The 16,507-nt window shown below is 40.3% G+C and overlaps 1 protein-coding gene across 4 annotated transcripts in view; it reads right to left on the bottom strand.

Moving 5' to 3' along the window:
• The window catches only part of wwc3 (WWC family member 3), a 181,101-nt gene that overhangs the window by 57,143 nt on the left and 107,451 nt on the right, over nucleotides 1-16,507 (bottom strand). For all 4 annotated transcript variants that reach the window (XM_034180588.1, XM_034180589.1, XM_034180590.1 and 1 more), the window contains one exon: nucleotides 9,340-9,469. In XM_034180588.1, coding sequence (XP_034036479.1) covers nucleotides 9,340-9,469 — 130 coding nt within the window. The remainder of the gene's footprint in view (nucleotides 1-9,339; nucleotides 9,470-16,507) is intronic.

Below are 16,507 nucleotides of genomic sequence, written 5' to 3'. Positions count from 1 at the left end.
TGCTGTCAGCATGCCAATTGCACGCTCCCTCAAATCTTGTGACATCTGTGGCATTGTGCTGTGTGATAAAACTGCACCTTTCAGAGTGGCCTTTTATTGTGAGCAGTCTAAGGCACACCTGTGCACTAATCATGGTGTCTAATCAGCATCTTGATATGGCACACCTGTGAGGTGGGATGGATTATTGAGTTGTAGAGTTGTAGTCTTACACACCTCTCTGCAGCTTCTCTCCCCCTGCCATCCCCTCATTACCCCATCCCCGTAGAGACGGTGCCTGCTCCCAGACTACCAATAACCAGCAAAAATCTATTTAAGCATAAAAATTCAAAAAGAAAAAATAATATAGCACCTTCAACTGCACCACAGACTAAAACAGTTAAATGTGGTCTATTAAACATTAGGTCTCTCTCTTCTAAGTCCCTGTTGGTAAATGATATAATAATTGATCAACATATTGATTTATTCTGCCTAACAGAAACCTGGTTACAGCAGGATGAATATGTTAGTTTAAATGAGTCAACACCCCCGAGTCACACTAACTGTCAGAATGCTCGTAGCACGGGCCGGGGCGGAGGATTAGCAGCAATCTTCCATTCCAGCTTATTAATTAATCAAAAACCCAGACAGAGCTTTAATTCATTTGAAAGCTTGTCTCTTAGTCTTGTCCATCCAAATTGGAAGTCCCAAAAACCAGTTTTATTTGTTATTATCTATCGTCCACCTGGTCGTTACTGTGAGTTTCTCTGTGAATTTTCAGACCTTTTGTCTGACTTAGTGCTTAGCTCAGATAAGATAATTATAGTGGGCGATTTTAACATCCACACAGATGCTGAGAATGACAGCCTCAACACTGCATTTAATCTATTATTAGACTCTATTGGTTTTGCTCAAAAAGTAAATGAGTCCACCCACCACTTTAATCCTATCTTAGATCTTGTTCTGACTTATGGTATGGAAATAGAAGACTTAACAGTATTCCCTGAAAACTCCCTTCTGTCTGATCATTTCTTAATAACATTTACATTTACTCTGATGGACTACCCAGCAGTGGGGAATAAGTTTCATTACACTAGAAATCTTTCAGAAAGCACTGTAACTAGGTTTAAGGATATGATTCCTTCTTTATGTTCTCTAATGCCATATACCAACACAGTGCAGAGTAGCTACCTAAACTCTGTAAGGGAGATAGAGTATCTCGTCAATAGTTTTACATCCTCATTGAAGACAACTTTGGATGCTGTAGCTCCTCTGAAAAAGAGAGCTTTAAATCAGAAGTGTCTGACTCCGTGGTATAACTCACAAACTCGTAGCTTAAAGCAGATAACCCGTAAGTTGGAGAGGAAATGGCGTCTCACTAATTTAGAAGATCTTCACTTAGCCTGGAAAAAGAGTCTGTTGCTCTATAAAAAAGCCCTCCGTAAAGCTAGGACATCTTTCTACTCATCAATAATTGAAGAAAATAAGAACAACCCCAGGTTTCTTTTCAGCACTGTAGCCAGGCTGACAAAGAGTCAGAGCTCTATTGAGCTGAGTATTCCATTAACTTTAACTAGTAATGACTTCATGACTTTCTTTGCTAACAAAATTTTAACTATTAGAGAAAAAATTACTCATAACCATCCCAAAGACGTATCGTTATCTTTGGCTGCTTTAAGTGATGCCGGTATTTGGTTAGACTCTTTCTCTCCGATTGTTCTGTCTGAGTTATTTTCATTAGTTACTTCATCCAAACCATCAACATGTTTATTAGACCCCATTCCTACCAGGCTGCTCAAGGAAGCCCTACCATTATTTAATGCTTCGATCTTAAATATGATCAATCTATCTTTGTTAGTTGGCTATGTACCACAGGCTTTTAAGGTGGCAGTAATTAAACCATTACTTAAAAAGCCATCACTTGACCCAGCTATCTTAGCTAATTATAGGCCAATCTCCAACCTTCCCTTTCTCTCAAAAATTCTTGAAAGGGTAGTTGTAAAACAGCTAACTGATCATCTGCAGAGGAATGGTCTATTTGAAGAGTTTCAGTCAGGTTTTAGAATTCATCATAGTACAGAAACAGCATTAGTGAAGGTTACAAATGATCTTCTTATGGCCTCGGACAGTGGACTCATCTCTGTGCTTGTTCTGTTAGACCTCAGTGCTGCTTTTGATACTGTTGACCATAAAACTTTATTACAGAGATTAGAGCATGTCATAGGTATTAAAGGCACTGCGCTGCGGTGGTTTGAATCATATTTGTCTAATAGATTACAGTTTGTTCATGTAAATGGGGAATCTTCTTCACAGACTAAAGTTAATTATGGAGTTCCACAAGGTTCTGTGCTAGGACCAATTTTATTCACTTTATACATGCTTCCCTTAGGCAGTATTATTAGACGGTATTGCTTAAATTTTCATTGTTACGCAGATGATACCCAGCTTTATCTATCCATGAAGCCAGAGGATACACACCAATTAGCTAAACTGCAGGATTGTCTTACAGACATAAAGACATGGATGACCTCTAATTTCCTGCTTTTAAACTCAGATAAAACTGAAGTTATTGTACTTGGCCCCACAAATCTTAGAAGCATGGTGTCTAACCAGATCGTTACTCTGGATGGCATTTCCCTGATCTCTAGTAATACTGTGAGAAATCTTGGAGTCATTTTTGATCAGGATATGTCATTCAACGCGCATATTAAACAAATATGTTGGACTGCCTTTTTGCATTTACGCAATATCTCTAAAATCAGAAAGGTCTTGTCTCAGAGTGATGCTGAAAAACTAATTCATGCATTTATTTCCTCTAGGCTGGACTATTGTAATTCATTATTATCAGGTTGTCCTAAAAGTTCCCTAAAAAGCCTTCAGTTGGTTCAGAATGCTGCAGCTAGAGTACTGACGGGGACTAGCAGGAGAGAGCATATCTCACCCGTGTTGGCCTCTCTTCATTGGCTTCCTGTTAATTCTAGAATAGAATTTAAAATTCTTCTTCTTACTTATAAGGTTTTGAATAATCAGGTCCCATCTTATCTTAGGGACCTCGTAGTACCATATTACCCCATTAGAGCGCTTCGCTCTCAGACTGCGGGCTTACTTGTAGTTCCTAGGGTTTGTAAGAGTAGAATGGGAGGCAGAGCCTTCAGCTTTCAGGCTCCTCTCCTGTGGAACCAGCTCCCAATTCAGATCAGGGAGACAGATACCCTCTCTACTTTTAAGATTAGGCTTAAAACTTTCCTTTTCGCTAAGGCTTATAGTTAGGGCTGGATCGGGTGACCCTGGACCATCCCTTGGTTATGCTGCTTTAGACGTAGATTGTGGGGGGGTTCCCATGATGCACTGTTTCTTTCTCTTTTTGCTCCGTATGCATCACTCTGTATTTAATCATTAGTGATCGATCTCTGCCCCCCTTCACGGCATGTCTTTTTCCTGGTTTTTTCCCTCAGCCCCAACCAGTCTCAGCAGAAGACTGCCCCTCCCTGAGCCTGGTTCTGCTGGAGGTTTCTTCCTGTTAAAAGGGAGTTTTTCCTTCCCACTGTTGCCAAGTGCTTGCTCATAGGGGGTCGTTTTGACCGTTGGGGTTTTTCATAATTATTGTATGGCCTTGCCTTACAATATGGAGTGCCTTGGGGCAACTGTTTGTTGTGATTTGGCGCTATATAAGAAAAAAGTTGATTGATTGATTGAACCATCCCTTAGTTATGCTGCTATAGACGTAGACTGCTGGGGGGTTCCCATGATGCACTGTTTCTTTCTCTTTTTGCTCTGTATGCACCACTCTGCATTTAATCATTAGTGATCGATCTCTGCTCCCCTCCACAGCATGTCTTTTTCCTGGTTCTCTCCCTCAGCCCCAACCAGTCCCAGCAGAAGACTGCCCCTCCCTGAGCCTGGTTCTGCTGGAGGTTTCTTCCTGTTAAAAGGGAGTTTTTCCTTCCCACTGTAGCCAAGTGCTTGCTCACAGGGGGTCGTTTTGACCGTTGGGGTTTTACATAATTATTGTATGGCCTTGCCTTACAATATAAAGCGCCTTGGGGCAACTGTTTGTTGTGATTTGGCGCTATATAAAAAAATTGATTGATTGATTGATTGATTATCTCAGCAAAGGAGAAGTGCTCACTATCACAGATTTAGACTGGTTTGTGAACAATATTTATGGGAAATGGTGATATTGTGTATGTGGAAAACGTTTTAGATCTTTGAGTTCATCTCATACAAAATGGGAGCAAAACCAAAAGTGTTGCATTTATATTTTTGTTGAGTGTAGTATACTTACAAGAAACCCATCTAAATGACAGAGCACAATAAACGTCAAAGATTCAGCTTCACAAAGCTACTTTTCATTCATAGCAAACAGGACATAGGACAGAGATTGCTACTCTAACATCAAATAAACTGAGCTTTGACAAAATGTTTGAAATAAGTGATAAGAATGGCAGATTTAATTTAGTGAGGCAGAATACAGGAGAAACCTGTTAACGTTGTTGAATGTATATGCTCCCCCTGGAGGTGATCTGGGTTTCTTCCAGAAAATTAGCAACAGCATGATAACATAAACAGAAGGACTCTTAATTTGTGTGTGTGTGTGGGGGGGGGGGGGGGGGGGGGGGACACCTTAACATACACCTACAGCCTGAAGGTGCCCTGACACTTGCACGACTTTGATTCACGCACTTGCTCGTGTCAAACTCATTGTAAACCATTGTAAACTGTGCGCAGCTTTGTGCAAGTGCGCAAAGACAATTTCAAAATGTTCAATATCTCTATCACGCATTAATTACGTGAACTTAAAGTGAACATTTTGCGAACAATTTAAAAATACTGCGTGTATGAGTGATTGCGTCAGCGCACTGCATCAGAGCGCAGCTCGTCTGAACGATTATAACTAGATATTAAATCTATCATAAATGTACTTTTACAGCTACTTATAAGAAGGAATGAAAATGCAACTATTTTCCAAGCTATTACAATATAAACACGACAAATAATTATCTTGTTAGACGGTTCCAAATGCGTTCTCCACCTCATTAAGCGCAGAGAGAGAGAGAGAGAGAGAGAGAGAGAGAGAGAGAGAGAGAGAGAGAGAGAGAGAGAGAGAGAGAGAGAGAGAGAGAGAGAGAGAGAGAAAAAGCACCAGCTGGAAGAACCCCGTTATTCCAGAAGTGTTTAGAGGCATTTTCAACAGTCACCTTAGAGAGAATATCATTAATCCACTACAAAACGTGGCATCCAGTGGAACAGAGTGCGGCGTCCAAGCTGGGAACACAGCAGGTTGGACTGTCATGACGAAGTGCGTGCAAGTGCGCGGATCAAAGTCGTGCAAGTGTCAGGGCACCTGGAGTTAGACTTGTCCAGTAGAAGAATCTTTGATTCAAAGCCTAAACACAAAAAAGTAAAAACACTTGCTGGTTTAATTGACATATGAAGACATTTTTCCCCTCGTAAAAGGGACTACTCCCATTTCTCCACTCCGCAAAAGTCATACACAAGAATAGACTATTTCATGACATTTGAAAATAGAAAAATACATACCTGTAGATTGGAATAATGGATCTCAGTGACCATGTACCTATTTACCTCACTGTTGACCTCAACTTACAACCAAAGATCACTTCATGGAAACTTAATTCATGCCCGCTCAACAACTTTAACAAATTAAAAAAATTGATAAGTCTTTACTTAGAGTTAAATGATAATAGAGAAGTATCTCCTCCTATTTTCTGGGATACACTGAAAGCAGAAAATTATAGCTATATCTCATAGAAGAAAAAAATAAGGTATAAACATCTGAGGATTCACAAAATAAATTGTGAGATTTAGAAGGGAAATAAAAATTGACACGGACACTGGATACATTGGAAGAAATTAGAAAAACTAAAAATGAATAATCAATAATCTAGCAACACAAGCAATCAAGAAAAACCAAATGTTTGTTAAACAAAGATACTATGAAAGTGGATCTAAAGCTACAAAAATACTATCTTGGAAGCTGAAAACACAATTTACAAAGTCATATGCCTAAGAACAAAAGCAATAAAAGTAAATTAAATGAGACCCAGGAAGCATCTGAAGATTTTTATGGAACTTTATATTCTAATGTCCCAGGTGGCAGTCAAACCCAAATAGATGTTTTGTTTTGTTTTTATCTCCTTGATCTGCCTACCCTAAATTATGAACAAAACAAAATGTTGTCCACTGACATAACTGAGGGTGAATATAAAAAACTGCAATTAGTAGGCTGAAGTTAATTAAGTCACTTGGATCTGATGGTTATACTACAGAATGGTGTAAGGAATTTAAAGAGGAGTTAAGCATACTGGGTCTGTTAGAAAACTATCCGACCTTTTTATTTTTTTAAACTATATGGATTTGAATCATGTGCACTTGCATCAGCCAAGCTTGAACCTTCGTGCGCGTGCATGAGTTTTTTCACACCTGTCGGTTGCGTCATTCGCCTGTGGGCAGGCTTTGAGTGAGCACTGGTCCACCCCCCGTGTCGGATTTTCATTGTCAGGAAAATAGCTGAGCGATTCGAGCAGCGCTGAATCAAATTTTTCCAGAAACTGTGAGAGACAGCCAGGTGGAAACCATTCGGAAGATTCAGACGGCTTTCAGTGAAGATACTCTGGGCGTCACACAGATTAAGGATCATTACAACCGGATTAAAGACAGCCCACAGTGGCGCAGGGAGCGCCGCGCTCCGAGCGGCCATCGACAGGCTGAAACAACCAGATCATTTCCAAAGTGAAGGCTGTGTTGATCCGGGATGTCGTCTGACTACCAGAGAAATTGTGGAAGAGGTGTACATCAGCACTTTTGCGGCACATTCCACTTCTACAGGAGATTTTGTAATGAAAGACATGCGGAGGAATTCACGCGTCGGGACGGCGCACAACAAAAAGCACGTCCGTGTTGAAAGTTTCACAGGACAAGTTGTGACATGCCCAGCTGTTACACAATTTCTAGGATACTCACTCGACTGAAAAGCCACCGAAAGCCGCCTGAATCTTCCGAATGGTTTCCAACACGGACGTGCTTTTTGTTGTGCGCCATGAGCGGCTCCGTCCCGACGTGCGAATTCCTCCGCACGTCTTTCATTACAAAATCTCCTGTAACAGTGGACTGTGCCACAAAAGTGCTGATGTACACCTCTTCCACAATTTCTCTGGTAGTCAGACGACGTCCCGGATCAACACAGCCTTCACTTTGGAAATGCTCTGGTCGTTTCAGCCTGTCGATGGCCGCTCGGAGCGCGGCGCGCCCTGCGCCGCTGTGAGCCATCTTTAATCCGGTTGTAATGATCCTTAATCTGTGTGACGCCCAGAGTATCTTCACCGAAAGCCGTCTGAATCTTCCGAATGGTTTCCACCTGGCTGTCTCTTGCAGTTTCTGGAAAAATTTGATTCAGCTCTGCTCCAATCACTCAGCCATTTTCCTGACAATGAAAATCCGATGCGGGGGGTGGACCAGTGCTCACTCAAAGCCTGCCCACAGGCGAATGATGCAACCGACAGGCGTGAAAAAACTCATGCATGCACACGAAGGTTCAAGCTTGGCTGATGCAAGCGCACATGATTCAAATCCATATAGTTTTTTAAAAAAATAAAAAGGTCAGATAGTTTTCTAACAGACCTCGTATATCAGTCCTTAAAGCAGACTATAACTTATTTACTTATATCATAGCCAAACGAATTGAAGAGTTCGCACCCAAACTGATACGCAATGACCAGACAGGTTTTATTCGGCAACACCAAACACAAGACAACATAAGAAGGACATTACATCAGGGTGAATGTGAGGCATTATTTGTAAAGCGCTTTGAGCGTCTGATGCAGATGGAAAAGCGCTATATAAATGCAGTCCATTTACATTACATATCATATCCAGAAAAATAAAATTAAGCAGTAGTCAGTGCTAGTCTTATAACAGAGTAAAAAATTACACTGCAATTGGGCCGTTAAGTTGTTTTCGAGTGTGTATAAAAGGGAAAACTATCATTTCTCTATGTCGATTGTGGACTTGCTGCTTCTGAATCAAAAGCTCTGTCAAAGCCATTTAAAGGACATGTCACATGTTATTTAATGTCCCAGTTAGCAACACAATATCAAAGTATACATGATTGTAAATCTATCTATGCACATGTGGTAACAATTAGTGGTCGCTGATGTATTTTACTGTTAATTATCCCTCTCGCTCAGCGAGGTGCATTTCCGAAAAATGTCTTACTCTGCATTCACAGAGCTTTCTCCTACCGTGCCCCAGCTCTGTGGAACGATCTCCCGGCACACATACAGCAGTCGGATACTGTGGAGACTTAAATCACGTTTCAAGACTCATTTGTTTTCCTTGGTTTATCATTAGTGTTATGTGTTTTTATTCTTGTATTCTTTTATGGTTTTGTCTTTTTATCGTGTTTTAAAATTTTTAATTCAGTTTTTTCTGTTTTTATTGTTGTGTGAAGTGCCTTGAGATGATCTCATTGTGAATTGATGCTATATAAATTAATAAATTTGAAATTTGAATTTGATCCGTGTGTGAGGACTTCTTAGGTGGAGTGGACGTGGATATTTTTCTTTGGCTGGCGATCGCACATGATCCATGCGCGAAGACATCTTAGATGGAGTGGACTTTGCACATTTAATCTTGGAAATTGTCATGCTTGGCCCCAGCTCAGGGTTTAGGTCCTGATTTTGGCACTATGTCCTTTATGGCTTTAGTTTTGTTTGCATTTGTTTATTCTTTTTTTTCCAAGCGCATTAATCTAACATTGTTCTTTGGCATTGTTCAGTAATGTTATTGTAAAGTTCAATTTCACCTGAGACAGGATTAATGTTCAGTTATTTGTAAAACTGCACTGTATGATTGGCTCATACCACAACAGATCTTCCTTTAACAACTGTTGCATTGATTAAATTTGCCCTGTCTTTAAATTCTTTCACAGATGACTGTTCACTGACACAATTGTTAACTGTCCAAGTAATCCTTACACAACTTGTGTGTCACAGTTGACTTTATTTGCAAGATTCAAGTCGATGTTCAATAGATGAAACAATTTTTGCTTGTGTTAAATGACACAAACTTATGCCATCAGATGCTACATGATGCCTGATTTGTCACTAACCTATGCAGAAATACAGCACATGACCCACATGCACAACTAGACAAGTTGAACCAGTGTTCAATAGACATACGCCATGTCTCCCATATGAAAGGAACACACATGCATTCTGTTAGGCAGTGAGAAGGAGTGGAACTGTAGCTGTTAAAAGACACTAGAGGTCACCATGCAATATCACAAAAAATATTGTAAAAGGCTTTAATCAAGAAGTTATCAAATCAAATCAAATCAGATACCTGGATAAGGTCCTGCCTCTCCTTCTCGCCTGTACTGATTGCCTTCTTGATACTACGCAGCTCGGTGAAAATTGCTTGAGCCTCATCCAGCTTGTAGTTTGTGTGACTGCAGGACATCTTCCTGTCAATCCTGTAACACAAACACATCAACACATCCAATGTTTTTGTGCCAGCAAAAAAATTAACAGTCTAATCTGCTGAATGATTTAGACCATGATTAGAACTGGGTAATTTGTCTTAAATTGAAATTTAAGTAATGCCAACAAATCGTTGTTCATCAAGTTGCAAATGTACCATTATGTCCAAGTATGATGGTGAAATATCTCGATTATAATGCTTCTCTATCTTGCAGAACATTACAATCAGAACTCAACTTGTTCTTTGACGAGTAGTTCTGCTTTCCAGTGATTTATTTTTACTGATCACTGAAGCAAAAACAACGTTCAGCTTTACAACAGACATCAGGAATCAGTAATAACTAAGAGCTGAATGTGTCACAAATGTTAAAATGCACCTAGAGTAAGTGTTGTAATAAGATGAAGTGTGTGTGTTGTCATTTCGGCTGCTCCTGTTTTTTGGGTTGGGGTCGCCACAGCGGATGCAGCCAGATCCGCATTGGTATTGTGCACAAGATTTACGCCGGATGCCCTTCCTGATGCAACTCCAGTTTTACCTGGAGAAACACACACAGCCGCTGGTGATCCAAAGAGGTCTTCCATCCAAGTACTAACCAGATGCCACACTGCTTAGTTTCTGAGATCTGATGGGATCAGACTGACATAGAGCAGATCTAATGTAATAAGATGAAGTACACCCTCAAATAAGATAAGATAAGAATGCCTTTATTCATCCCTCAATGGGGAAATTTCAGTGTCACATTGCAGCATAGAACAGTAGGAGTAGACAGAAGGGCATGCAATAAAACAAACAAGCATCTCTTAAAAACAAGAACTAAAAAAGCACTGAGTGCCGGGTAAAGCTAAGGCTACCAATGTTCAGTTCAATCAATCAATCAATCAATCAATTTTTTTTATATAGCGCCAAATCACAACAAACAGTTGCCCCAAGGCGCTTTATATTGTAAGGCAAGGCCATACAATAATTATGTAAAACCCCAACGGTCAAAACGACCCCCTGTGAGCAAGCACTTGGCTACAGTGGGAAGGAAAAACTCCCTTTTAACAGGAAGAAACCTCCAGCAGAACCAGGCTCAGGGAGGGGCAGTCTTCTGCTGGGACTGGTTGGGGCTGAGGGAGAGAACCAGGAAAAAGACATGCTGTGGAGGGGAGCAGAGATCGATCACTAATGATTAAATGCAGAGTGGTGCATACAGAGCAAAAAGAGAAAGAAACAGTGCATCATGGGAACCCCCCAGCAGTCTACGTCTATAGCAGCATAACTAAGGGATGGTTCAGGGTCACCTGATCCAGCCCTAACTATAAGCTTTAGCAAAAAGGAAAGTTTTAAGCCTAATCTTAAAAGTAGAGAGGGTGTCTGTCTCCCTGATCTGAATTGGGAGCTGGTTCCACAGGAGAGGAGCCTGAAAGCTGAAGGCTCTGCCTCCCATTCTACTCTTACAAACCCTAGGAACTACAAGTAAGCCTGCAGTCTGAGAGCGAAGCGCTCTATTGGGGTGATATGGTACTACGAGGTCCCTAAGATAAGATGGGACCTGATTATTCAAAACCTTATAAGTAAGAAGAAGAATTTTAAATTCTATTCTAGAATTAACAGGAAGCCAATGAAGAGAGGCCAATATAGGTGAGATATGCTCTCTCCTTCTAGTCCCCGTCAGTACTCTAGCTGCAGCATTTTGAATTAACTGAAGGCTTTTTAGGGAACTTTTAGGACAACCTGATAATAATGAATTACAATAGTCCAGCCTAGAGGAAATAAATGCATGAATTAGTTTTTCAGCATCACTCTGAGACAAGACCTTTCTGATTTTAGAGATATTGCGTAAATGCAAAAAAGCAGTCCTACATATTTGTTTAATATGCGCTTTGAATGACATATCCTGATCAAAAATGACTCCAAGATTTCTCACAGTATTACTAGAGGTCAGGGTAATGCCATCCAGAGTAAGGATCTGGTTAGACACCATGTTTCTAAGATTTGTGGGGCCAAGTACAATAACTTCAGTTTTATCTGAGTTTAAAAGCAGGAAATTAGAGGTCATCCATGTCTTTATGTCTGTAAGACAATCCTGCAGTTTAGCTAATTGGTGTGTGTCCTCTGGCTTCATGGATAGATAAAGCTGGGTATCATCTGCGTAACAATGAAAATTTAAGCAATACCGTCTAATAATACTGCCTAAGGGAAGCATATATAAAGTGAATAAAATTGGTCCTAGCACAGAACCTTGTGGAACTCCATAATTAACTTTAGTCTGTGAAGAAGATTCCCCATTTACATGAACAAATTGTAATCTATTAGACAAGTATGATTCAAACCACCGCAGCGCAGTGCCTTTAATACCTATGGCATGCTCTAATCTCTGTAATAAAATTTTATGGTCAACAGTATCAAAAGCAGCACTGAGGTCTAACAGAACAAGCACAGAGATGAGTCCACTGTCCAAGGCCATAAGAAGATCATTTGTAACCTTCACTAATGCTGTTTCTGTACTATGATGAATTCTAAAACCTGACTGAAACTCTTCAAATAGACCATTCCTCTGCAGATGATCAGTTAGCTGTTTTACAACTACCCTTTCAAGAATTTTTGAGAGAAAAGGAAGGTTGGAGATTGGCCTATAATTAGCTAAGATAGCTGGGTCAAGTGATGGCTTTTTAAGTAATGGTTTAATTACTGCCACCTTAAAAGCCTGTGGTACATAGCCAACTAACAAAGATAGATTGATCATATTTAAGATCGAAGCATTAAATAATGGTAGGGCTTCCTTGAGCAGCCTGGTAGGAATGGGGTCTAATAAACATGTTGATGGTTTGGATGAAGTAACTAATGAAAATAACTCAGACAGAACAATCGGAGAGAAAGAGTCTAACCAAATACCGGCATCACTGAAAGCAGCCAAAGATAACGATACGTCTTTGGGATGGTTATGAGTAATTTTTTCTCTAATAGTTAAAATTTTGTTAGCAAAGAAAGTCATGAAGTCATTACTAGTTAAAGTTAATGGAATACTCAGCTCAATAGAGCTCTGACTCTTTGTCAGCCTGGCTACAGTGCTGAAAAGAAACCTGGGGTTGTTCTTATTTTCTTCAATTAGTGATGAGTAGAAAGATGTCCTAGCTTTACGGAGGGCTTTTTTATAGAGCAACAGACTCTTTTTCCAGGCTAAGTGAAGATCTTCTAAATTAGTGAGACGCCATTTCCTCTCCAACTTACGGGTTATCTGCTTTAAGCTACGAGTTTGTGAGTTATACCACGGAGTCAGACACTTCTGATTTAAAGCTCTCTTTTTCAGAGGAGCTACAGCATCCAAAGTTGTCTTCAATGAGGATGTAAAACTATTGACGAGATACTCTATCTCCCTTACAGAGTTTAGGTAGCTACTCTGCACTGTGTTGTTATATGGCATTAGAGAACATAAAGAAGGAATCATATCCTTAAACCTAGTTACAGCGCTTTCTGAAAGACTTCTAGTGTAATGAAACTTATTCCCTACTGCTGGGTAGTCCATCAGAGTAAATGTAAATGTTATTAAGAAATGATCAGACAGAAGGGAGTTTTCAGGGAATACTGTTAAGTCTTCTATTTCCATACCATAAGTCAGAACAAGATCTAAGATATGATTAAAGTGGTGGGTGGACTCATTTACTTTTTGAGCAAAGCCAATAGAGTCTAATAATAGATTAAATGCAGTGTTGAGGCTGTCATTCTCAGCATCTGTGTGGATGTTAAAATCGCCCACTATAATTATCTTATCTGAGCTAAGCACTAAGTCAGACAAAAGGTCTGAAAATTCACAGAGAAACTCACAGTAACGACCAGGTGGACGATAGATAATAACAAATAAAACTGGTTTTTGGGACTTCCAATTTGGATGGACAAGACTAAGAGACAAGCTTTCAAATGAATTAAAGCTCTGTCTGGGTTTTTGATTAATTAATAAGCTGGAATGGAAGATTGCTGCTAATCCTCCGCCCCGGCCCGTGCTACGAGCATTCTGACAGTTAGTGTGACTCGGGGGTGTTGACTCATTTAAACTAACATATTCATCCTGCTGTAACCAGGTTTCTGTTAGGCAGAATAAATCAATATGTTGATCAATTATTATATCATTTACCAACAGGGACTTAGAAGAGAGAGACCTAATGTTTAATAGACCACATTTAACTGTTTTAGTCTGTGGTGCAGTTGAAGGTACTATATTATTTTTTCTTTTTGAATTTTATGCTTAAATAGATTTTTGCTGGTTATTGGTAGTCTGGGAGCAGGCACCGTCTCTACGGGGATGGGGTAATGAGGGGATGGCAGGGGGAGAGAAGCTGCAGAGAGGTGTGTAAGACTACAACTCTGCTTCCTGGTCCCAACCCTGGATAGTCACGGTTTGGAGGATTTAAGAAAATTGGCCAGATTTCTAGAAATGAGAGCTGCTCCATCCAAAGTGGGATGGATGCCGTCTCTCCTAACAAGACCAGGTTTTCCCCAGAAGCTTTGCCAATTATCTATGAAGCCCACCTCATTTTTTGGACACCACTCAGACAGCCAGCAATTCAAGGAGAACATGCGGCTAAACATGTCACTCCCAGTCCGATTGGGGAGGGGCCCAGAGAAAACTACAGAGTCCGACATTGTTTTTGCAAAGTTACACACCGATTTAATGTTAATTTTAGTGACCTCCGATTGGCGTAACCGGGTGTCATTACTGCCGACGTGAATTACAATCTTACCAAATTTACGCTTAGCCTTAGCCAGCAGTTTCAAATTTCCTTCAATGTCGCCTGCTCTGGCCCCCGGAAGACAATTGACTATGGTTGCTGGTGTCGCTAACTTCACATTTCTCAAAACAGAGTCGCCAATAACCAGAGTTTGATCCTCGGCGGGTGTGTCGTCGAGTGGGAAAAAACGGTTAGAGATGTGAACGGGTTGGCGGTGTACACGGGGCTTCTGTTTAGGGCTACGCTTCCTCCTCACAGTCACCCAGTCAGCCTGCTTTCCCGGCTGCTCGGGATCTGCCAGGGGGGGAACTAACGGCGGCTAAGCTACCTTGGTCCGCACCGACTACAGGGGCCTGGCTAGCTGTAGAATTTTCCACGGTGCAGAGCCGAGTCTCCAATTCGCCCAGCCTGGCCTCCAAAGCTACGAATAAGCTACACTTATTACAAGTACCGTTACTGCTAAAGGAGGCCGAGGAATAACTAAACATTTCACACCCAGAGCAGAAAAGTGCGGGAGAGACAGGAGAAGCCGCCATGCTAAATCGGCTAAGAGCTAGTAGCTACGCTAAGCTAGCGGATTCCTAAAAACACGCAAAGTGAATAATGTGTAAATAATTTATAGGTGATTCAGCAGAAGGAGTGCTTTAGTTAAGGCACGTAAAGATTACACTGGGAAACAAATCGTAATCTAGATAACTAGATCAATCTAACTGCGCAGAGTAAACAGCTAACAGATACAGAAAAACACCGCTGTGCTCCGGAACAGGAAGTGATACAATACCGCAGTGAGAGCCAACCACCACCACCAGAAGTTCAATGCTGCAAATCAGAAAAGGTTGGGACCATGCGGAAAATACAAGGGTGATTCTTTAACTACGGGCACTATTGGCCTTGTAAATGTAATTTCCACCACACCATTGCCTTACAATATAAAGCGCCTTGGGGCAACTGTTTGTTGTGATTTGGCGCTATATACATGTGCTCTGATGTCACTGTTTATCTCCATAGAAACTACCCAAACAATCTTTCATACAAACCGTTTAGGGACATTACAGTGTTGTGGTGGAAATTACGGCAATAGTGTGGGACAACTACATTTTGTTTAAAAAAAAAAAATCACAACAGTTGTATGACATTGAATACCACAATTATGTTTTGATTATTTTACTGATATTTTATTCAGAGATATTTTAAAACATTAGAAAAAATGTTTCTTTACCCATTCATTTTTAATCACTGAAGATCAAAAGACTGGGTGTGGGACAAGCACAAAACAGCAATATTTGCATATAATGATGCTGAAAAAAGGTGAAGAAGTCATCATAGACTACTAGAACAAATTTCTTAACACACTTTCATTGTAAAGATAACTATAAAAGTGTGAAATTTCCCCTTTTTTCTGTTTTTCATACAATATGATCAAAGGACATAATAAGTGCCCGTAGTCTAAGAATCACCCACAAATGTTTCAATGTACGAGACAGTATCAACCCCACAGATGGGAAGAAAGAATTTGTCATCCCATTGTGGATTCCCCACTCCCTGGTTATTACATTTACTTTGACTTCTTTTTCATTGCAGACTGTGTGAACCCAAGATATGTAATGTTTTGTTCTCAACATCATTTCATTTCATTTGTTAATATACATCCATTCCTGCACTGAAGGATTGGGAAATATTCTAAAAAAAAGTTGGGACTGGTGCAATTTATTCTATCTAAAGATTAAATAATAACTTTTACAGCCAGTTTTCTTGAGAAAAGTCAGTGGATCGGACACATGAACATTTCCAAGTCACTGAATAGGTCTTGCATTTAATTTACATCAAGAATTAAGAAATACAAACAGTATGATACTGTATGGTAAATCTGTGTCAAGGGGGCAGTTCTCAAAAACTGAGTGACCATGTTGGAAGGAGACGAGTGAGGGAAGCCACGAAGAATTCAAGGCTTCTCTGGATGTGAGTGAGAAAAGTGGGAATGGTGCAACATTTGCCTGTTGCATCCTGATTCACAGCTTAAAGTTAAGTGGAGTAGAGAACAATTATAAAACAGAAAAACTGATCAGATCTAGGCTCAGGTTTCCCATGTCCCATCTCGCAAACCAAAGCTGAAAGTCTGCATGTTCTTTTCTCAGAAAATCCTCTTCTATACCACTTTATTATGAAGCTGTACATCTCAATCAATCAATCAATCAATTTTTTATATAGCGCCAAATCACAACAAACAGTTGCCTCAAGGCGCTTTATATTGTAAGGCAAGGCCATACAATAATTATGTAAAACCCCAACGGTCAAAACGACCCCCTGTGAGCAAGCACTTG

This window comes from Thalassophryne amazonica, chromosome 10 (genome assembly GCF_902500255.1).
Source record: "Thalassophryne amazonica chromosome 10, fThaAma1.1, whole genome shotgun sequence".
NCBI classification, from domain to species: Eukaryota; Metazoa; Chordata; class Actinopteri; order Batrachoidiformes; family Batrachoididae; genus Thalassophryne; species Thalassophryne amazonica.
The sequence above is the reverse complement of the archived record's forward strand: the minus strand, read 5'-3'. Positions and strand labels throughout refer to the sequence as shown.